The following is a 21,081-nucleotide window of genomic DNA, read 5'->3' on the forward strand; positions in this document are numbered from 1 at the left end:
CATTCTCTGAGCTGCTACTCCCCACCCCCAGTGCTTGTCGCCTTACCAGGGATGCTCCAAAGAGAAACCCAAGGTACGCGAGCCCTTCCCCAAAGGCTCTGTGGAGAGGCGTGATCGAGATTGGCCGCGAGAGCGTTATTACTCTCAGCGTTCTCCGTTTGCGGCCTGACCTACTTAGTATTACCCTTTTTAATCTTGTCAAAAATTACACAGACAGGGCCCTGTCGCTTGGGCCACGAAGACGCAAGGGAGACAAAACGTGCTCGGGCCGAGCAGTGACGGCGTCACCACACCCGGTTCTCGTTTTCCTTGTGTGCTGATGCCGCTAGTGCGCCCGGAGGCTGGTGTGCGCCTGCTGTGGGCTCCCAGTCTCTCCTCCCGGCGCGGGAGGACCAGGCTAAGCCTGGAGGGAGCCGGGAAACTGAGGAAGGGCCGAGGTTCCCTCCTGTGGTTCCCTCCTCCTGGCCCCCCCTCTTGACCAGCGCTGACGCCCACATTCCTCAGCCCATGCTTTCATTCTGTCTGGGCATTTCTACTCAGACGCTGGCCTCGCCTGCAGCATCCGCCCAGCCCTGCACCGTGTACTCCCTGCTCCCTCTTGCCCTGCCGCAACACCCGGTCAGAAACGTGGGCCTTACTCTGCCTGTCCTTCCTGGCCTCGTCGCCCGCGAGCCCCGTGACATGCCTCTCACCCATTCTTACACCCTTATCTCCTCCACCTTGCTCTCTCCTGGACACCATGCGTGCCCCACTCCAGCCTGTCACATGCCATCTTGGTCATCACACCAGGAGAATGGGACTTAATTGTTTCATGATTTTTTTTTTTTTTTTTTGAGACAGTCTTGCTCTGTCTCCCAAGCTGGAGTGCAGTGACGCTAACTGGGCTCACTGCAACCTCTGCCTCTCGTGTTCAAGCGATTCTCCTGCCTCAGCCTCCTGAGTAGCTGGGACTACAGGCACCTGCCACCACGCCCAGCTAATTGTTTGTATTTTTAGTAGAGATGGAGTTTCACTGCGTTAGCCAGGATGGTCTTGATCTCCTGACCTCATGATCTGCCTGCCTTGGCCTCCCAAAGTGTTGGGATTACAGGCGTGAGCCACTGCGCCCGGCCTTTTTTTTTTTTTTTTTTTTTTTTTTTTTTTTTTTTTGAGACAGTGTCTGTCACCCAGGCTGGAGTGCAGTGGTGTGATTTCAGCTCACTGCAATCTCTGCCTCCCAGGTTCAAGTGATTCTCGTGCCTCAGCCTCCTCAGTAGCTGGGACTACAGGCGCCTGCCACCAGGCCCGGCTAATTTTTGTATTTTTAGTAGAGACAGCGTTTGGCTATCTTGGCCAGGCTGGTCTCGAACTCCTGACCTCAGGTGATCCACCTGCCTCGGCCTACCAAAGTGCTGGGATTATAGGCATGAGCCACCACGCCCGGCCTGTTTTATTATTATTTTTTTTCCCATCGAGATAACTTCACCATTTTAATCATTTAAGAGTATACCGTACAGTAGCTTCTAGTACATTCTCAGTGTACCATTCTTGCTAATTCCAGGATATTTTCTTTTTTTTGAGACAGAGTCTTCGCACTGTTGCCCAGGCTGGAGTGCAGTGGTGCGATCTCGGCTCACTGCAAGCTCCGCCTCCCGGGTTCACACCATTCTCCTGCCTCAGCCTCCTGAGTAGCTGGGACCACAGGCACCCACCATCACGCCTGGCTAATTTTTTGTATTTTTTTTTTTTTGACACGGAGTCTTGCTCTGTCATCCAGGCTGGAGTGTCGTGGCACAATCTCAGCTCACTGCAAACTCCACCTCCCGGGTTCACGCCATTCTCCTGCCTCAGCCTCCCGAGTTGCTGGGACTACAGGCACCCGCCACCATGCCCGGCTAATTTTTTGTATTTTTAGTAGAGGCAGGGTTTCACCATGTTAGCAAGGATGGTCTCGATCTCCTGACCTCGTGATCCGCCCGCCTCGGCCTCCCAAAGTGCTGGGATTACAGGCGTGAGCCACCGTGCCCGGCCAATTTTTTGTATTTTTTAGTAGAGACAGGGTTTCACTGTGTTAGCCAGGATGGTCTCCATCTCCTGAGCTTATGATCCGCCTGCCTTGGCCTCCCAAAGTGCTGGGATTACAGGCATGAGCCACTGCGCCTGGCCCAGGATATTTTCGACGCTCCACAAAGGAATCCTCTACCTGCTAGGTATCCCCCCAATTCTCTTCTCCCCTCAAGCCTCAGGCAACCATGGATCCACCTTCTATATCTCTGGATGGGCCTGTCCTGGACATTTCATAGAAATGGAATCACACACTGTGTGGCCTTTTGTGTCTCATTTCTGTCAGCTAAGCGTGGCATCCTCAAGGTTCATCCATGCTGTGGCCTGGGTCAGAGCCTCGTTTCTTTTCATGGCCAAGTCATATTCTATCCTATTGTTATACCACATTTGTTTATCAGTTAACGGACATTTGGGTTTTTTTCAGAGAATGTGGCTTTTAAAAATCTCAGTTTTGGCCAGGCGCGGTGGCTCACACCTGTAATCTCAGCACTTTGGGAGGCCGAGGTGGGTGGATCACGAGGTCAGGAGATTGAGACCGTCCTGGCTAACACAGTGAAACCACGTCTCAACTAAAAAAATACAAAAAAAATTAGCCAGGCGTGGTGGCGGGTGCCTGTAGTCCCAGCTACTTGGGAGGCTGAGGCAGGAGAATGGCGTGAACCCAGCAGGCGGAGCTTGCAGTGAACTGAGATGGCACCACTGCACTCCAGCCTGGGCGACAGAGCGAGACTCCGTCTCAAAAAAAAAAAAAAAAAAATCTCAATCTCGTGGGGTGCGGTAGCTCACACCTGTAATCCCAGCAACTTGGGAGGCCAAGGTGGGAGGATTGCTTAAGCCCAGGAGTTTGAGACCAGCCTGGGCAACATGGTGAAACCCCAGGTCTACAAAAAAAGAAAAAAACAATACAAAAACGTTAGCCAGGTATGGTGGCGCAAACCTGTAGTTTCAGCTGCTCAGGAGGCTGAGGTGGGAGGGTCACCTGAGCCCAGGAAGTTGAGGCTGCAGTGAGTCGTGATTGCGCCACTGCACTCCAGCCTGGGTGACAGAGTAAGACCCCGTCTCAAAAAAAAAAAAAAAAAAAACAACCACCACGAAAACTCAATCTCTCTCTGTCTTCTTAAAAAAAAGCAGTTATTTAGGAAAGAAGTGACGGGCAATCACTCGGTCAGGTGTTCCACGCTGGCGAGGCTGGCCTGTGTGCTGCTTGGTGCCTGTGCTGGGAGCTGTGGCAGCACAGCTTGAGCTTGTTGTAACTGCGTGGACTTGTCTGTCTCCCCGGTAGACCATGAGCTCCCTGACAGTAGGGACTGCGTTTTAGCTGTATCTATCCCCAGTGCCCAGCACAGAGCTGGGCACATAGCAGGTATCCCATGATGTTTGTTGGAGGACCTAGCAGGTGTCCCATGATCATCACTGAATGAATGAGTAATGGGGCTGAGGCAGGAGAATTGCTTGAACCCGGGAGGCGGAGGTTACGGTGGGCCGAGATCGTGCCATTGCACTCCAGCCTGGGCAACAAGAGCAAAATTCCATCTCAAAAAAAAAAAAAAAGAAAAAATCGCAATCTCTGCCAAGCACGGTGGCTCACTCCTGTAATCCCAGCACTTTGGGAGGCTGAGGCGGGTGGATCACGAGGTCAAGAGATTGAGATCATCCTGGTCAACATGGTGAAACCCTGTCTCTACTAAAAATACAAAAAATACACCTGGCGCTCATACATTTTCCTCCCACAAGCATGAGCCACCCACGGCCTAACTCTTCATCCTCCTCTTCACCATCTCCACCTGCTTCTCTGTGCCCCATATGGGTATATGTCAGCTTCTTCTGGTTCCCAAGGGGACCTTCATTGGTGCCATTCCTGCTCTCTGGAACGCCGCTAGCTCCTACCCCTTCCCATGCTTCTGACAACTCCTCTGTAAAAATGTCACATCCTCCGAGGGGCCTCCTCAATCACCCAGTGCTAAACACTCTCCTCTCTCTCTCTTTTTTTTTTTGAGACGGAGTCTCGCTCTGTCACCCAGGCAGGAGTGCAGTGGTGTGATCTCGGCTCACTGCAACCTCTGCTTCCTGGGTTCAAGCAATTCTCTGCCTCAGCCTCCCAAGTAGCTGGGATTACAGGCACCCGCCACCACGCCTGGCTAATTTTTTTTGTATTTTTAGTAGAGACAGGGTTTCACCATCTTGGCCAGGCAGGTCTTAAACTCCTGACCTCGTGTTCCACCCACCTTGGCCTCCCAAAGTGCTGGAATGACAGGCGTGAGCCACCGCACCCAGGTTCTCTCTTACAAACAGGGTCTTGCTCTATCACTCAGTCTGGAGTGCAGTGGTGTGATCACAGCTCACTGAAACCTCTGCCTCCTAGGCTCAAGCGATCCTCCTGCCTCAGCCCCTTAAGCAGCTGGGACCGCAGGCCCACACCGCCACACCTTGCTAATATGTGCATCTTTTGTAGAGAGGGGGTTTTGCCATGTTGCCCAGGCTGGTCTTGAACTCCTGGGCTCAAGTGATCCTTCTGCCTTGGCCTCGCAAAGTGCTGGGATTACAGGCGTGAGCCACCAGCCCTACTCCTCTCTGAATCCTTACAACCATACGCCCGTGTTTTCTTCCTGCCTGTCACCACGATTTGGAATTGTCTGTGTTTAAATGGCAATGTTCAGGGTCTCCCGCTAGAAAACCAGCTCCCAGGGGCAAGGGAGATGCCACGGTCACTTCTGTGTTCTTGATGCCCCCGGCCCAGTGCCCGACACTCATGACTGCTCAGCAAACGTTGGCTCAGTGTGTGACCCGGTCACGTGCCTGGCACATAAGAAGCATCAGATAGGTGTTTGTGATTTCTGTGGCTGTCACTGCCTGAGCGGGCATTTTGAGTGTAGGAGAAATAGCAGTGCCTGGATGGTAGAAGCCCAGAGGTCTTGTCCTAGCTTGGCTTCTTCCTCCTGATAATTGAATGACTTAAAAAAAAAAAAAAGGAACCATTTCTTTTCTTTTTTTATTTTTTTGAGACAGAGTCTCACTCTGTTGCCCAGGCTGGAGTGCAGTGGCGTGATCTCGGCTCATTGCAGCCTCCACCTCGTGGGTTCAAGTGATTCTCCTGCCTCGGCCTCCTGAGTAGCTGGGATTACAGGCGCCCACCACCACACCCATCTAATTTTTGTATTTTTAGTAGAGACGGGGTTTTGCCATGTTGGCCAGGCTGGTCTCGAACACCTGACCTCAGGTGATCTGCCTGCTGCAGCCTCCCAAAGTGCTGGGATTATAGGCGTGAGCCTCCACGCCCAGCCAGGGCAACCATTTCTGGACCTCTTGACATGGTCTCGGCACTGTCTTAGGTGCTCCACCTCCCACTTCCATGCTTTCCTGGTCACAGGCCTCTGAGGTCAAAACTGAGCCATCCCCATTGCCCAGAAATGGTCACTGAGGCACAGAGAGGTTGAAGTCATTTGCCCCAGGTTTAACCCTAAAGCCTGTGGCCCGACCCTAGTGCCCACCATACACGAATCCATCTCACTCTCCTGCCTTCGTTCTTCGGCCCTTCTGGGCCTCGGTTTCCCCATTTGTAAAGCCAGGAGACAACACGCCTGACATTCAGGATCCCGCGTGTGGTTGCCGTCCTCTGGGTCACAGTCCTGATCAGGAAATCCACCCATGACTGGTGGTGACGCGCGTTCTCTGCCCCGACTCCCACAGCCGGTGAGCTCCTCCGACAGCGAGGCCCCCGAGGCCAACCCCGCCGGCGGCAGTGACGCTGACGAGGACGATGAGGACCGGGGGGTCATGGCCGTCACAGCGGTAACCGCCACAGCTGCCAGCGACAGGATGGAGAGCGACTCGGACTCAGACAAGAGTAGCGACAACAGTGGCCTGAAGAGGAAGACACCTGCGCTAAAGGTAGGGGAGGTCCAAGGTGGGCTGGCCCTTCATCCCCTTGCCCTGATGTCTCGCCTGGCGGCTTGCTCTCCTGCCCTTTTTTTTTTTTTTTTTTTTTGAGACAAGGTCTTACTCTGTCGCCCAGGCTGGAGTGCAGTGGCGTGATCTCGACTCGCTGCAACCTCCGCCTCCCAGGTTCAAGCAATTCTTCTGCCTCAGCCTCCCTAGTAGCTGGGATTACAGGCACCTGCCACCGCGCTTGGCTAATTTTTGTATTTTTGTTAGAGACGGGGATTCACCAGGTCCCCAAGTTGGTCTTGAACTCCTGACCTCAGGTGATCTGCCTGCCTCGGTCTCTCAAAGTGCTGGGATCACAGTCTTGAGCCACTGCGCCTGGCCACCTTTCTTTTTTTTTTTTTTTTTTGAGATGGAGTTCCCTCTGTCACCCAGGCGGGAGTGCAGTGGCACGATCTTGGCTCACTGCACCCTCTGCCACTGGGTTCCAGCAATTATCCTGCCTGAGCCTCCCCAGTAGCTGGGAATGTGGGCACCACCACCATATTTTTTTTTTTTTGAGACGGAGTCTCATTCTGTTGCCAGGCTGGAGTGCAGTGGCACGATCTCAGCTCACTGCAATCTCCACCTCCTGGGTTCAAGCGATTCCCCTGCTTCAGCCTCCGAAGTAGCTGAGATTACAGGCATCCACCACCATGCCCGGCTAATTTTTCGTATTTTAGTAGAGACAGGGTTTCACCATGTTGGCCAGGCTGGTCTTGATCTCCTGACCTCATGATCCGCCTGCTTCGGCCTCCCAAAGTGCTGGGATTACAGGCGTTAGCCATGGTGCCTGGCCTGGTGCCTTTCTTTAATATAATTGTTTTTCAGTATGCATTAAAAAAAATTGAGTGATAGTCCATACACCATGAGATTCATCCTTCCTGAATATACACCTCAGTGGTTTTTAGTGTGTTCACGGAATTGTGCAACCATTACCATTATTCCAGGAGATTTCCGTCACCCCAAAAAGAAACCTGGTCCCCATCAGCTGATCCTCCGCATCCCCTCCTCTGGCCCCTGGCACCCACACATCCCCTTCCTGCCTCTGTGGAGGGGCCTTTCCTGGGCATTTCATAGAAATGGGGTCACACACTGCATAGCCTTTGTGTCCGCCTTCCTTCACCAAGGGTGGACGTCCTCAGGGTGCATCCGCACTGCAGCCCGGGTCAGCTCCATTCGTTTCATTTATTTATTTATTTTGAGACGGAGTCTAGTTCTGTCGCCCAGGCTGGAGTACAATGGCATGATCTCTGCTCACTGCATCCTCCACCTCCCGGCTTCAAGCAATTCTTTTGCCTCCGCCTCCTGAGTAGCTGGGATTACAGGGGCCTGCTACCACGTCCGGCTAATTTTGTGTTTTTAGTAGAGACGGGGTTTCTCCATGTTGGCCAGGCTGCTGTCGAACTCCTGTCAGCCTGCCTCGGCCTCCCAGAGTGCTGGGATGACAGGCGTGAGCCACCGTGCCTGGCTGCCTCCCTTCCTTTTCCTGGCCGGGTCAGATTCCGGTGTGTGGAGGGAACACGGTGTGTTGATCCACATGTCGCTGGCCATTTGGGTTGTTTCCACTTTTGGGCCATTCCAGATCAGGCTGCCGTGAACGTTTCTGTACAGGGTTTTGTGCAGATGTGTGTGTTCCATTCTCCTGGGTATATTCTCTGTCCTGCCTTTTGACCATTTCTCACTATTTGGGTGTAGAAACAAAGGACCAGATTCTAGCAGCAAATTCTTTTGATAGAGTCATGTGTACTTTGTATTATTTTCTGATTCTAAAATGATAAACCATATTTATAGTAGATAACTTGGAAAATGCAAAGAACAGAGAGAATTTAGAAAAAATACCTGTAGTATATGAGGGGTTTCTGAGCCAAGGAAGGATTATTTCTTTTTTTTCTCTCTTTTTTTTTTGGTGGGTGGGGGATGGAGTTTCACTCTTGTCACCCAGGCTGGAGTGTGATGGCGCGATCTCGGCTCACCGCAACCTCTGCCTCCCAGGTTCAAGCGATTATCCTGCCTCGGCCTCCTGTGTAGCTGGGATTACAGGCATACGCCACCACACCCAGCTAATTTTGTTTTTCAGTAGAGATGGGGTTTCTCCATGTTGGTCAGGCTGGTCTCAAACTCCCGACCTCAGGTGATCTGCTCGCCTCAGCCTCCCAAAGTGCTGGGATTACAGGTGTGAGCCACCGTGCCTGGCCAAAATTAGCCATTTTTAAGTGCCCCGTTCAGCAGCATTAAGCACATTCACGTGGTTGTGCAACCATCACCACCATCATCTCCAGAACTTTCTCGTCTTCCCAAGCTGAAATGCTGTCCCATGAAACACTCACTCCCACCACCCCCCCCCGACAGCCCTGGTGCCCCTCATCCTACTTTCTGTCTCTGTGAGTCTGATGGCCCTAGGGACCTCCTATAAGAGTTTGTCTTTTTGTGACTGGCTTCTTTCACCAAGCATAATGTCCTCAAGGTTCAAGATCCCTGGTTTGATCAGGTTCTCAGAGGGTTCCTGGCCCGCCAGAGAGGTTCCAGAGCTCAGCTCTCGTGGGTGGTGGGCAGTCAGCTGGGGGCTTCCTGCCAGGAGCCCGGCCTTCCCATCACTGAGCGTTCAGGCCGTTCCCCTTTCAGATGTCGGTCTCGAAACGAGCCCGAAAGGCCTCCAGCGACCTGGATCAGGCCAGCGTGTCCCCATCCGAAGAGGAGAACTCGGAAAGCTCATCTGAGTCGGAGAAGACCAGCGACCAGGTGGGCCGGTGGCTCCTTGGGATGGCAGGGAAGCGTGGTGGCTGCCAGTGGGCCCCAGTTCAGCTCACTTCTCTCCCCCAGGACTTCACACCTGAGAAGAAAGCAGCGGTCCGGGCGCCACGGAGGGGCCCCCTGGGGGGACGGAAAAAAAAGGTAGCGTGCACTTGACTTTGTTTCCCATGCCCACTCGTGGGGCACCTCTGCGGTCTCCAGTGCTGTCCCCAGGGCAGGGGCGGGCCATTTCTGGAGGGGGTGGGACACGGACTGCAGGGTACCTGAGGGGACCGCCTCTGCCCTGAGCGTGGCACCTCGTTATGGCTGCACTGCCTCCAGGAGCCCACCATCTGGTTTGGAAAGGGGCATTCTGGGATGCTGGCATCAGAAGGGAGGGAAGCAGTCCTGACGCGCCTGCATGAGAGTGAGAGAGCGAGAAAGCGAGAGCGCGACAGGGAGACAGAAGAGAGGAGAGAGGTGTGTGCCAGTGTGTATATGAGCGGATTGTGTGTGTTCTGTCTCTGTGCACGTGTGTCCACGTGCGTGTGTCTACTTGTGTGTATGCATGTTTGTGACCATGTACGTCTGTATGTGTGCAGTGTGTGTGTAGATTGTGCATGTGTGATGTGTGTGTCGTGTGTGCACATGTCGTGCCTGTGTGTGTGTTTCTGGTGCCTGTGTCCCTGTGCCTGTATGCCTGTGTGTGTGTGCTGTACCTCTCCTCTGTGTCTATGTGTTGTGCCTCTGTGTTCCCATGTGAGTATATGTGGTGCCTGTGTGTGTGCCTGTGTGTCCCTGTGTGCATACTGTGTTCATGTATCTATGTGTCTGTGTTTGTGTGTCTCTGTGTGTGTGTGTTGCATTATGTTTTGCTGTATGCATATAGTGTTTGTATCTGTGTGGTGTCTGTGTTTGTGTTTGTGTGTCTGGTGTGTACGTGTGTATGGTTTGTGTGGTATGTGTGTTGTCTGTGTGTTATCTGTGTATGGTGTGTTTTGTGTGTGTTGTCTGTGTGGTGTGTGTCTGGTATGTGTGTTGTCTGTGGTGTGTGGTATGTGTGTTGTCTGTGTGTGGTGTGTGGTATGTGTGTGGTGTGGTATGTGTGTTGTCGGGTGTTTGTGTGTCTGGTGTGTCTGTGTCTATGATGTGTCTGGTCTGTGTGTTGTCTGGTCTGTGTGTCTGGTGTGTGTGTTATCTGTGTGGTGTGTGATATGTGTGTCTTTGTGGTGTGTGTGTGGTCTGTGTTGTGTTATCTGTGTGTGTGGTATGTGTTGCCTGTGTGTCTTTGCTGTGTGTGTTGTCTGGTGTGTATGTGTGTGGTTTGTGTTGTGTGTGTGTTGTCTGTGTTGTATGGTATGTGTGTTGTCTGTGTGGTGTGTGTATGGTATGTGTGTTATCTGTGTGTATGGTATATGTTATCTGTGTGTGTGGTGTGTGTGGTATGTGTGTTATCTGTGTGTGTGTGGTGTGTGTTGTCTGTGGTGTGTGTCTGGTGTGTGTTATCTGTGTGTGTGGTATGTGTGTTATCTGTGTGTGTGGTGTGTATGTTGTCTGTGTTGTTTGTGTAGTGTGTGGTGTGTGTGGTGTGTGCGTTGTCTATGTATGGTGTATGTGTGTTGTTTGTGTGTGTGGTGTGTGTGTGCTGTCTGGTATATGTGTGGTCTTTGTGTGTGGTGTCTGTGTGGTGTGTTTGTATGGTATGTGTTATCTGTGTGTGTGGTGTGTATGTTTGTTGTTTGTGTAATGTGTGTAGTGTGTGGTGTGCGTGTTGTTGTCTGTGTATGGTGTGTGTGTGTTGTCTGTGTGTGTGGTGTGTGTGTGCTGTGTGTCTGGTATATGTGTGGTCTGTGTGTGTGTGGTGTCTGTGGTGTGTGTGTATGGTATGTGTGTTATCTGTGTGTGTGGTGTGTTGTCTGTGGTGTCTGTGTGGTGTCTGATGTGTTTGTGTGTGTGGTGTCTGGTGTGTATGTGTGGTATGTGTGTTATCTGTGTGTGGTCTTTGTGTGGTGTGTGTGTTATCTGTGTGTGTTGTATGTACGGTGTGTGTGGTGTGTGTGGCGTGTGTTATGTGTATGGTGTGTATGTTATCTGTGTGTTTTCTGTGTATCTGTGTGTGTAGTGTATCTGTGTAGTGTGTTATCTGTGTGTGCGGTGTGTATGGTGTGTGTTATCTGTATCTGTGTTGTGTGTGGTATGTGTGGTGTCTGTGGTGTGTGTGTTATCTGTGTGGTGCGTGTGTTGTCTGTTGTCTGTGTGGTGTGTGTTGTCTGTGTGGTGTGTGTTGTCTGGTGTGTGTGGTGTGTGTGTTGTCTGTGTGGTGTCTGTGTGGTGTATCTGGTGTGCATGTGTTGTATGTATGGTATGCGTGTTATCTGTGGTGTGTGTGTTATCTGTGTGTGTTATCTGTGTATCTGTTGTGTGTGGTATGTGTGTTGTCTGTGTGTGGTGTATCTGTGTGTGGTGTGTGTGTGTGGTGTTGTCTGTGATGTGTGTGTTGTCTGTGTCTGTGGTGTCTGTGTTGGATGTGGTGTGTATGTGTTGTGTGTATGTTGTCTGGTGTGTGTGTGGTGTGTGTGTGGTGTGTTGTCTGGTGTGTGTGTGGTGTGTTGTCTGTGTGTGTGGTGTGTGTGTTACCTGTGTGGTGTCTGTGTGGTGTGTGTGTATGGTATGTGTGTTATCTGTGTGTGGTGTGTTGTCTGTGTGTTGTCTGTGTGTGGTGTGCGTGTTGTCTGTGTGGTGTGTGTGTTCTCTGTGTGGGGCGTGTGTGGTGTGTGTGTTCTCTGTGTGGGGCGTGTGTAGTGTGGGGGGTGTGTAGTGTGTATCTATGTGTGTGTGGTGTCTGTGGTGTCTGTTGTGTGTGTAGTGTGTGTTATCTGTATAGACAATAGTCTGTGTGTGGTGTGTATCTGTATGGTGTGTGTGTTGTCTGTGTGTGTGGTGTGTGTGGTGTGTGGTGTGTATCTGTGTGTGGTGTGTGTCTGTGTGTGTGGTGTGTGTTGTCTGTGTGTGTGGTGTGTGTGGTGTCTGTGTGTAGTGTGGTGTGTATCTGTGTGTGTGTCATCTGTGTGGTGTGTGTGTTGTCTGTGTGTGTGGTGTGGTGTGTGTTATCTGTGTGTGGTGTGTGTGGTGTCTGTAGTGTGTGGTGTCTGTGTGTGTGTAGTGTCTGTGTGGTGTGTGTGTTGTCTGTGTCTGCAGCGTGTGTGGTGTTTGTGTTATCTGTGTGTGGTGTGTGGTATCTGTGGTGTGTGTGTCTGTGTGTGGTGTCTGTGGTGTGTGTTGTCTGTGTGTGGTGTGTGTGTGGTGTGTGTGTTGTCTGTGCGGTGTGTGTGGTGTGGTGTGTTATGTGTGTGTGTGTGTGGTGTGTGGTATCTGTGTGGTGTGTTGTCTGTGTGGTGTGTGTGTTATCTGTGTGTGTGGTGTGTGTGTGGTGTGTGGTGTGTGTGTTGTCTGTGTGTGTGTGGTGTCTGTGTGTGGTGTGTGTGTGGTGTCTGTGTGTGGCGTGTGTGTTTGGCAGGATACTCGGGTGGAGGCGGTAGAGCACGGCAGCTTGTCTGATGTGGCCTCCGCACAAGATTTTGCATAAAGAAAAGATGTTCCCACTGGGAACCCCGGGCTTCTGATGTACCCAGTTCACTGCGGAAGATGAGGTGAAGGGCCAGCAGCTGCCCAGCGTGCCCAGGGCCGCCTGGGATCCCGGTTTTCACTTGGGGTGGAGGTGGGTTTTGTGGGTGGGAGGGGATTCGGAGCCGGGCCCTGAGCCGAGGCCCGCAGAGCCTGGCGGCTGCAGGGGTGCGGGAGCCTCCTCTGGCCTGGTGCGCCCCGCTTCTCACGGTGGGGCTCCTGATGCTCACGCCTGTCCCTGCTTCTCCCCAGAAGGCGCCGTCAGCCTCCGACTCCGACTCCAGGGCCGATTCGGACGGGGCCAAGCCTGAGCCGGTGGCCATGGCGCGGTCGGCGTCCTCCTCCTCCTCCTCTTCCTCCTCCTCGTCCGACTCCGATGTGTCTGTGAAGAAGCCTCCGAGGAGCAGGAAGCCAGGTAGGGCCCTCGCGCCCGCACATCTCTTGGCCTGGCCCCTGCCGGGGCGCTCCCAGGCAGTCCCCTGGTCACCTTGGAGCCCTGGAAGGGAAGGTCACCCCCTCCTCCTCTTCCTGTAGCGGAGAAGCCTCCCCCGAAGCCGCGAGGGCGGAAACCGAAGCCTGAACGGCCTCCGTCCAGCTCCAGCAGTGACAGGTGGGTGCTGGGGCTGGGGTCCCCTCTGGCGGCTCCTCCATCGGCTGAGGGGCAGGGCGGGCTCCCGAGGGAGGAACGGAGGTCCCCAACCGCCCCCTCCGCCTCCAGTGACAGCGACGAGGTGGACCGCATCAGTGAGTGGAAGCGGCGGGACGAGGCGCGGAGGCGCGAGCTGGAGGCCCGGCGGCGGCGAGAGCAGGAGGAGGAGCTGCGGCGCCTGCGGGAGCAGGAGAAGGAGGAGAAGGAGCGGAGGCGCGAGCGGGCCGACCGCGGGGAGGCTGAGCGGGGCAGCGGCGGCAGCAGCGGGGACGAGTTCAGGGAGGACGATGAGCCCGTCAAGAAGCGGGGACGCAAGGGCCGGGGCCGGGGTCCCCCGTCCTCCTCTGACTCCGAGCCCGAGGCCGAGCTGGAGAGAGAGGTGAGCCGGGAGGGCGCCGGGAGTCCCTGCCTTCACTCCACACGTTTATGGAGCATCTACTAGGTAGGAGGCAGTATCCCAGGTTCCGGGACACATCAGGAAAGCAGTGCGTGGGCCCAGAAACTCCTGCCCTGGAGGAGGGGACATTCATGGGAGGGAGGGGGCCGGGCTTGGTGGCTCACGCCTGTTATCCCAGCACTTTGGGCAGCTGAGGTGGGACGATTACTTGAGTCCAGCTCGAGACCAGCCTGGGCAAGATAGAGAGACCCCGTCTCTATAAAAACCTTAAAAAATTAGCTGGGCGTGGTGGTGTGTGCCTGTATAGTCCCGGCTGCTCAGGAGGCTGAGGCAGGAGGATTGCTTGAGCCCAGGAGTTGGAGGCTGCAGTGAGCTGTCATCAATCCACTGCACTCCAGCCTGGGCCACACAGCAAGACCCTGTCTCAAAACAAAACAAGGGAGGGAGGAGCTGTACAGATGACATGAGGGTAGTGCATGCTGTCTGGAGTTTTCGGTGCTAAGGAGAAGGGTCAAGTGGGGTAGGGGGTTTCTCTTTTAAATAGAGTAGACCCTGAAGGTGTGAGTAGACTCCAAAGGCTTGCGTTTGGGTTTAAGTAAAAGGCTCGGAATGGGCTGGGCGCGGTGGCTCACGCCTGTAATCCCAGCACCCTGGGAGGCCAAGGCGGGCGGATCACGAGGTGAGGAGATCAAGACCAGCCTGGCTAACACGGTGAAACCCTGTCTCTACTAAAAATACAAAAAAATTAGCCAGGCGTTGTGGCAGGCGCCTGTAGTCCCAGCTACTCAGGAGGCTGAGGCAGGAGAATGGCGTGAACCTGGGAGGCAGAGGTTGCAGCGAGCCAAGATTGTGCCACTGCACTCCAGCCTGGGCCAGAGCGAGACTCCATCTCAAAAAAAAAAAAAAAAAATAGGCTCCGAATGAAGGGAGGGGATCTATGAAGACTCCTGGGAGGGGATACATTCTAGGCAGGAGAAGCAGCTCACACACAGGCCCAGAGGACTGCGCCTGGCGTGCTGGAGGAACAGCGAGGTGGCCTCTGCGGCTGGAGCGGAGGGAGGAGGGGAGAGAGGGAAAAGGAGGGCGGTGGGGAACCGACAGAGCAGGCCGGGTAGGGCCATGTGGGCTGCAGGGAGGATTTGGGCTTTGACCCTGAGGGAGGTGGGAGCCATGGAGGGCACTGGACAGGGTAGGGACAGGCCCTCACTCGGGTGCTCTCGGGTGCCCTCAGGCTGCCATGGGGTGCAGCTTGCAGGTGAGCGTGGGAGCAGGTAGGAGGCCTCCTAGGGTGGTGACTGTCAGGACTCTCCTCTACCACGTGTGGTGCTGCGGGCCCTGTCACGCCCTCTACCCTTGTGGAGATTCAGGAAATGTGGCCTGAATCCAGAGTCTCACCTAGACTGAGTGCCTGGGGCCCACGTGCTGGTGCCCCTCAGCCAGGCCTGCCTTCTTTGGGGAAAGCACGAACAGCGCCGTGTTCTCTCTGTCACTCCCTTCATCACAGAAAGGGCACCGAACTCCTGGTGCAGGAGGCGTTTCAGCCACAGCCCAGGACTGCTGGGCAGGAGGAGTGAAGGGGGCTGTTCCTCCGCTGGATGGGGCCTGGGCTCCAAGAACCCCACGATCCACTCAGGACCAGACACTGGGTCCTCCCTCCTCTCCCATCCTGCCCCAGCACCTTCAAACAGTGTGGAGGGCGGCAGAGAGGGTCGAGCTGCATCTCCTGGTAGTGGGATGGGCTAGGGGTCTGGGTAATCCCCTCTTCCCACTGCTCCAGTGTGCCCTTCCTGACTGCTATAGGCCAAGAAATCAGCGAAGAAGCTGCAGTCCTCAAGCACAGAGCCCGCCAGGAAACCTGGCCAGAAGGAGAAGAGAGCGCGGCCCGAGGAGAAGCAGCAAGCCAAGTGAGCCCTGCTCTGCCCCTCCACACCCTGGGGGCCCCGCACCCCGCATCACCCCACAACCCTCACCCCTCACAGGGGCAGCCCCACCTCTGAGTTCAGCCTTGGAGCTGGACCCGGTTGAAGTTCCTGGTCCTCGGGTTGTGTGGGCTGCGTAGGAATCGCTGCTGCGGGAGTGGGATCTTTGCCCAGCCCAGGGGTCTCCTCCAGGGTGATTCCGCCTCCAGAGACACTGGGCCACGTCCGGGGACATCTGTGGTTGTCATGACTGGGGGGTGCTCCTGGCATGGAGCGGGTGGAGGCTGGGGACGCTGCTGAGCGCCCTGTAGTGCCCAGGATGACCCATCCCAGAGAACAGTCCATCCCCAATGTCCACAAGCAGAGGAGGAGGGAGAAACTGCACCCCGGCCTAGGGGTTTGCATCTTGGTCCCCGTGTGATGGGCAGACAGAGCCTGTCTCCCAGCTCACTTTTTTTTTTTTTTTTTTTTTTGAGATGGAGTCTTGTTCTCACTCTTTTGCACAGGCTGGAGTGCAGTGGCGCGATCTCAGCTCACTGCAACCTCCGCCTCCCGGGTTCAAGCGATTCTCCTGCCTCAGGCCTCCCGAGTAGCTGGGATTACAGGCACCCGCCACCACGCCCGGCTAATTTTTGTTGCTTTAGTAGACACGGGGTTTCACCTTGTTGGCCAGGCTGGTCTCGATCTCCTGACTCTGTGATCTGCCCACCTTGGCCTCCCAAAGTGCTGGGATTACAAGTGTGAGCCACCGTGCCTGGCTGCAGCCCACGTTTTTTTGTTTTTGTTTTTGTTTTTTGAGACAGAGTCTTGGGCTTGCTCTGTGGCCCAGGCTGGAGTGCAGTGGCGCCATCTCAGCTCACTGCAACCTCTGCCTCCTGGGTTCAAGCGATTCTCCTAGCTCAGCCTCCAAAGTAGCTGGGACTACAGGTGTGTGCCACCACGCCCGGCTAATTTTTTGTATTTTTAGTAGAGACGGGGTTTCACCGTGTTGGCCAGGATGGTCTCTATCTCCTGATCTCATGATCCCCCTGCCTCGGCCTCCCAAAGTGCTGGGATTACAGGCGTGAGCCACCGTGCTTGGTCCCCCAGCCCACTTTCTAAATGGCCTTGAGTGGGCAAACCTGCCCATGAGAATTCCGCAGGCCGGTATGGCAGTGGCGGGGTACAGAGCAGCACATGGCACCGAGCCTCAGCAATGGGCCTCTCTCCTGCACGCGTGTCACCCTTGAGGGCCTTTTCCTAGCTCGCTGACTCTGGTAGACAAAGCCAGCCCTTGGCCATGTGAACGAGGAAAAGAATCCTGGGATTTCATGAGAACTCGGGAAAAGGCTTGTATCTTTGGGCAGCTCGAGCCTGTGGCTGCCCTGGTCTGCCCTAGGCCTAGGCTGTGGCAGGGCCTCCCCGCCTCCCATTTCCCAGCTTAGCTCCCAGGGCCTCCCAAAGGTTTCCTTTGCAGTGGGTTTGGGTCCACCCCCTCAGGCGCCAGCCCCTCAGTGGCAGAGTGCCGGTGACGGGGCCCGACTGAGGGGAGCACTTCTCCACAGGCCCGTGAAGGTGGAGCGGACCCGGAAGCGGTCCGAGGGCTTCTCGATGGACAGGAAGGTAGAGAAGAAGAAAGGTGAGGCCTGGCTGCCCAGCACTGCCCACACTGAGTTCGCCGAGGGGAACGGGGACAGCCGTGGCATGGCCGGCCTGTCCCGCCTGTCCCTAGAGAGGGTGCTCAGCACATCCCCGGCCGGCCTGGCCGGTGGTGCCTCCAGGGGTGGGGGCTGAGCCTGCAGACCTGGGGCCCCCATGACAACTCCTCCAGAGGCTCTGAGGCTCCTGCCCTCGAGCAGCTGGCCCCCTGTGGTCCTGCCTGGGCCCACACGGTGCTCTCTCTCCTGGCCCAGAGCCCTCCGTGGAGGAGAAGCTGCAGAAGCTGCACAGTGAGATCAAGTTTGCCCTAAAGGTCGACAGCCCGGTAAGACCCTCAGGGCCTGTGAGCCAAGCAGTCCCCGCTGCCACCTCCCTGCCGGGCTCCCTTAGACGTCTTGGGAAACTGAGGCAAAGCCGGGGTCCTGCAGGTGGGTGGGCCAGTAGTCTGTTCCGGTTGCTAGTGAGCGCATGGGGTCTCCTGGCCAAGGGCCCTGGGGGAGCTGGTCCTGACATGCAGCACCCAGCTTTCCCGGCAGGTGGTGTGTGGAGGCCCCCAGGACCAACCCCCACGTACCTGGGACCCCAAGTATCTGGCTATCCCTGGAGTTCCCCGTCAACTGGACGGGGGCTGGGGGGAGCTGTTCTGCAGATTCAGCTCCCCTCAAGGAGAGCCCAGGATGTCTTCCTCCACCCATCGGGGCCCTGGGACCCCTGGGGATCCCTCGGCCAGGCCGTCTCCCTCACTCCCACCCCACCCTGCAGGACGTGAAGAGGTGCCTGAATGCCCTAGAGGAGCTGGGAACCCTGCAGGTGACCTCTCAGATCCTCCAGAAGAACACAGACGTGGTGGCCACCTTGAAGAAGGTATGGCGGGGGAATCAGAGACGCAGGGTGCAGTCGGGGGAGCTGGGAGCAGGTGCCTGCCCGGGAGCCCAGGCCCCCAGCAGGTTCCTGTCGGGACAGCCCTGGGTCAGCGAGGAGGCCGTGGGCTGCTGGGTAGAAATGCCTGGTGCTTGCCAGGCGTGGTGGCTCACGCCTGTAATCCCAGCACTTTGGGAGGCCGAGGCGGGCAGATCACGAGGTCAGGAGATCAAGACCATCCTGACGAACATGGTGAAACCCCATCTCTACTAAAGATACAAAAATTAGCCAGGCGTGGTGGCGCACGCCTGTAATCCCAGCTACTCAGGAGGCTGAGGCAGGAGAATTGCTTGAAGCTGGGAGGCAGAGGTTGCAGTGAGCCGAGATCGCACCACTGCACTCTAGCCTGGGTGACAGAGCGAGACTCTGTCTCAAAAAAAAAAAAAAAGAAATGCCTGCTGCACAGAGCTGTGCTCCCGGGAGGGGCTGCGGGAGGGGCGCATTGCTGGGGCGGGGGGTTCAGAGCCGGGGCTAGGGCCGCTGCACTTGGGTGAGCCAGGCCTCTTCTCTTGGTGGCCAGATTCGCCGTTACAAAGCGAACAAGGACGTAATGGAGAAGGCGGCAGAAGTCTATACCCGGCTCAAGTCGCGGGTCCTCGGCCCAAAGATCGAGGCGGTGCAGAAAGCGAACAAGGCTGGGATGGAGAAGGAGAAGGCCGAGGAGAAGCTGGCCGGGGAGGAGCTGGCCGGGGAGGAGGCCCCCCAGGAGAAGGCGGAGGACAAGCCCAGCACCGGTGAGGGGCGGGTGGGGTGGGCCCTGAACCTCAGTCTCCTCAGCTGAAGAAACAGATGCTTTGCAGAACATTCCAGAAGGGGAGCACAGCTCTACTCTCTGCCCCAAACCCGCCAGAGTGTCATGTCCTGTTGGGGTCTCCGTGCAGACCCGGCTTTAATCCCTGGGGCTGCCAGTGAGGGGCATTCAGGTCCTACCGTGTGCCAGGCAGCCAGCATGCAGGCAACTTGGGGCTCACGCCAGAGGGGTGACGGGGACAGTGCATGACAGCACACGCCTCCACCGTCTCCAACCCTGGGATGCCCAGAGAGCGGGTGGCTCTGTGCAGCGGCGGCAAAGAGTGGGGCATTGTTCAGAGAGGCAGTCGGTGGAGGCTCGGGGGCGAAGGCCTCAGGTGCCCTTGCTTGCCTGGTGGGCCGACAGGAGATGGGGTGTGACCCTCGGGGCTGCTGGCTGTGGGGCTACTGGGCTGACATGGCCCCATTACGGGTGCTCAGAGCAGCCCTTTGGAGATGGAATGGGCGAGCTTGGGATGGGGCTTTGCGGCCCAGGGGGCAGCCGAAGGCTAGTGTCTTTTTTTTCTTTTTTCTTTTTTTTCTGAGATGGGGTCTCGCTCTGTCCCCCAGGCTGGAGTGCAGTGGTACAATCACAGCTCACTGCAACCTTGACTTCCTGGGCGCAAGCCATCCTCCACCTCAGCCTCCTGAGGAGCTGGGATTGTACGCCTACACCACTACGCCCTGCTAATTTTTTTTTTTTTTTTTTTTTTGAGACGGAGTCTTGCTCTGTCCCCCAGGCTGGAGTGCAGTAGCGTGATCTTGGCTCACTGCAAGCTCCGCCTCCTGGGTTCACGCCATTCTCCTGCCTCAGCCTCCCGAGGAGCTGGGACTACAGGCACCCAACACCACGCCCGGCTAATATTTTGTATTTTTTAGTAGAGATGGGGTTTCACCGTGTTATCCAGGATGGTCTCAATCTCTGGACCTCATGATCCGCCCTCCTCGGCCTCCCAAAGTGCTGGGATTACAGGCGTGAGCCACTGCGCCCGGCCAGGACGTGCTAATTTTTGTATTTTTTGTAGAGACAGGGTTGCTGGCATGTTGCTCAGGCTGGTCTTGAATTCCTGGGCTCAAGTGAGCCTCACGTCTCGGCCTCCCACGTGCTGGGATTGTGAGCCCCCGTGCCCGACCTCGTCTTCCTTTGTCTTTCCCAGGCTGCTGTGGGCTTTTCTCAGGGCTGCCCATGTTCCCTCATTTCCTGGGCCCCCAGTTCTGCAGGCCAGTGTGGCTCGGGCTGGGGCTGGCTGCAGCATCCCATGTCAGGAGCTTGCAGACTGGACAGCAGGTGCCGGGGTCCAGGTGGATGGGCACGTGTCACCCATGGCGCTCAGCTTGGCCCCTGGTCCAGTCCTTGACAGGGAAGGGTTCTGGGGTTCCCAGCTGGAGCCCAGCAGTGTCCTGTGACCCCTCTGTCCCACCCAGATCTCTCAGCCCCAGTGAATGGCGAGGCCACATCGCAGAAGGGGGAGAGCGCAGAGGACAAGGAGCACGAGGAGGGTCGGGACTCGGAGGAGGGGCCAAGGTGTGGCTCCTCTGAAGACCTGCACGAGTGAGTGTCCCGGGCCGTGGGGTTTGGACTCCTGAGCGGCAGCGGTGTGATGCGCACCCTGGGTCCGAGCCGCTCCTCCTGTGCCAGTCCCTCTGGGATGGGTCCCAGGGATGTCGTCCTTACTCGGGCCTCCCACCCTCACAGCTGACCCCAGGGCCCCGCTGGCTGGCACTTCCAGCGGCCCCTACAGAGGCAGCTCCAGGGCTTTGAGCTGCCTGCCCCCGGCCTCCTGGGAAGGTGGCTTCTTGCCGAGCCTCCAGGGTGGCCCAGGTAGGCCCCGAGCACAGGCACCCGGCTATCTGACAGTGCCAGTGCCCATCACTGTGGGCTGCTGTCTGGTACAAGGCTCAGTGGAGTCACTCGCTTACCCAGCAGCTGCCTTGTGCTATGCCTGGCTGGCGCCAGCGTGGGGACCCTGGAGATGGTTGTGGTCTCTAGTGGCAGAAGACAGGCAGATAGGAGGGCGGCACTCGAGCCTCAGGTGCCACAACGGGGGTACACTCCTTGGTGCCCATCCCACCCAACCGCCCTACAGGCAGGGCAGGGGCGGGAGGGCATCCTCACACCGCCTTTGCTGTTTCCACCAGCAGCATACGGGAGGGTCCCGACCTGGACAGGCCTGGGAGCGACCGGCAGGAGCGTGAGAGGGCACGGGGGGACTCGGAGGCCCTGGACGAGGAGAGCTGAGCCGCGGGCAGCCAGGCCCAGCCCCCGCCCAAGCTCAGGCTGCCCCTCTCTTTCCCCGGCTCGCAGGAGAGCAGAGCGGAGAACTGTGGGGAACGCTGTGCTGTTTGTATTTGTTCCCTTGGGGTTTTTTTTTCTGCCTAATTTCTGTGATTTCCAACCACCATGAAATGACTATAAAGGGTTTTTTAATGAAAAAAGAAATCACTTT

At 56.2% G+C, this 21,081-nt stretch overlaps 1 protein-coding gene across 4 annotated transcripts in view; it reads left to right on the top strand.

Annotated features, from left to right (window-relative positions):
* HDGFL2 (HDGF like 2) overlaps positions 1-21,074 on the top strand; it is a 31,987-nt gene extending 10,913 nt beyond the window's left edge. Inside the window, exons 4-16 of one of the 4 annotated variants that reach the window (XM_034946518.3) lie at positions 5,731-5,931; positions 8,590-8,706; positions 8,788-8,859; positions 12,574-12,736; positions 12,856-12,931; positions 13,040-13,349; positions 15,168-15,271; positions 16,831-16,904; positions 17,179-17,249; positions 17,687-17,788; positions 18,366-18,579; positions 20,060-20,186; positions 20,774-21,074. In XM_034946518.3, coding sequence (XP_034802409.2) covers positions 5,731-5,931; positions 8,590-8,706; positions 8,788-8,859; positions 12,574-12,736; positions 12,856-12,931; positions 13,040-13,349; positions 15,168-15,271; positions 16,831-16,904; positions 17,179-17,249; positions 17,687-17,788; positions 18,366-18,579; positions 20,060-20,186; positions 20,774-20,873 — 1,731 coding nt within the window. In that variant the 3' untranslated portion in view covers positions 20,874-21,074. The remainder of the gene's footprint in view (positions 1-5,730; positions 5,932-8,589; positions 8,707-8,787; positions 8,860-12,573; positions 12,737-12,855; positions 12,932-13,039; positions 13,350-15,167; positions 15,272-16,830; positions 16,905-17,178; positions 17,250-17,686; positions 17,789-18,365; positions 18,580-20,059; positions 20,187-20,773) is intronic. The other 3 variants (XM_034946519.3, XM_034946520.3, XM_063599788.1) reach the window with 3 other exon arrangements.
* The last annotated feature ends 7 nt before the right edge of the window (positions 21,075-21,081 follow it).

The sequence above is a fragment of the Pan paniscus genome, chromosome 20, assembly GCF_029289425.2.
Source record: "Pan paniscus chromosome 20, NHGRI_mPanPan1-v2.0_pri, whole genome shotgun sequence".
Classification (NCBI taxonomy): domain Eukaryota; kingdom Metazoa; phylum Chordata; class Mammalia; order Primates; family Hominidae; genus Pan; species Pan paniscus.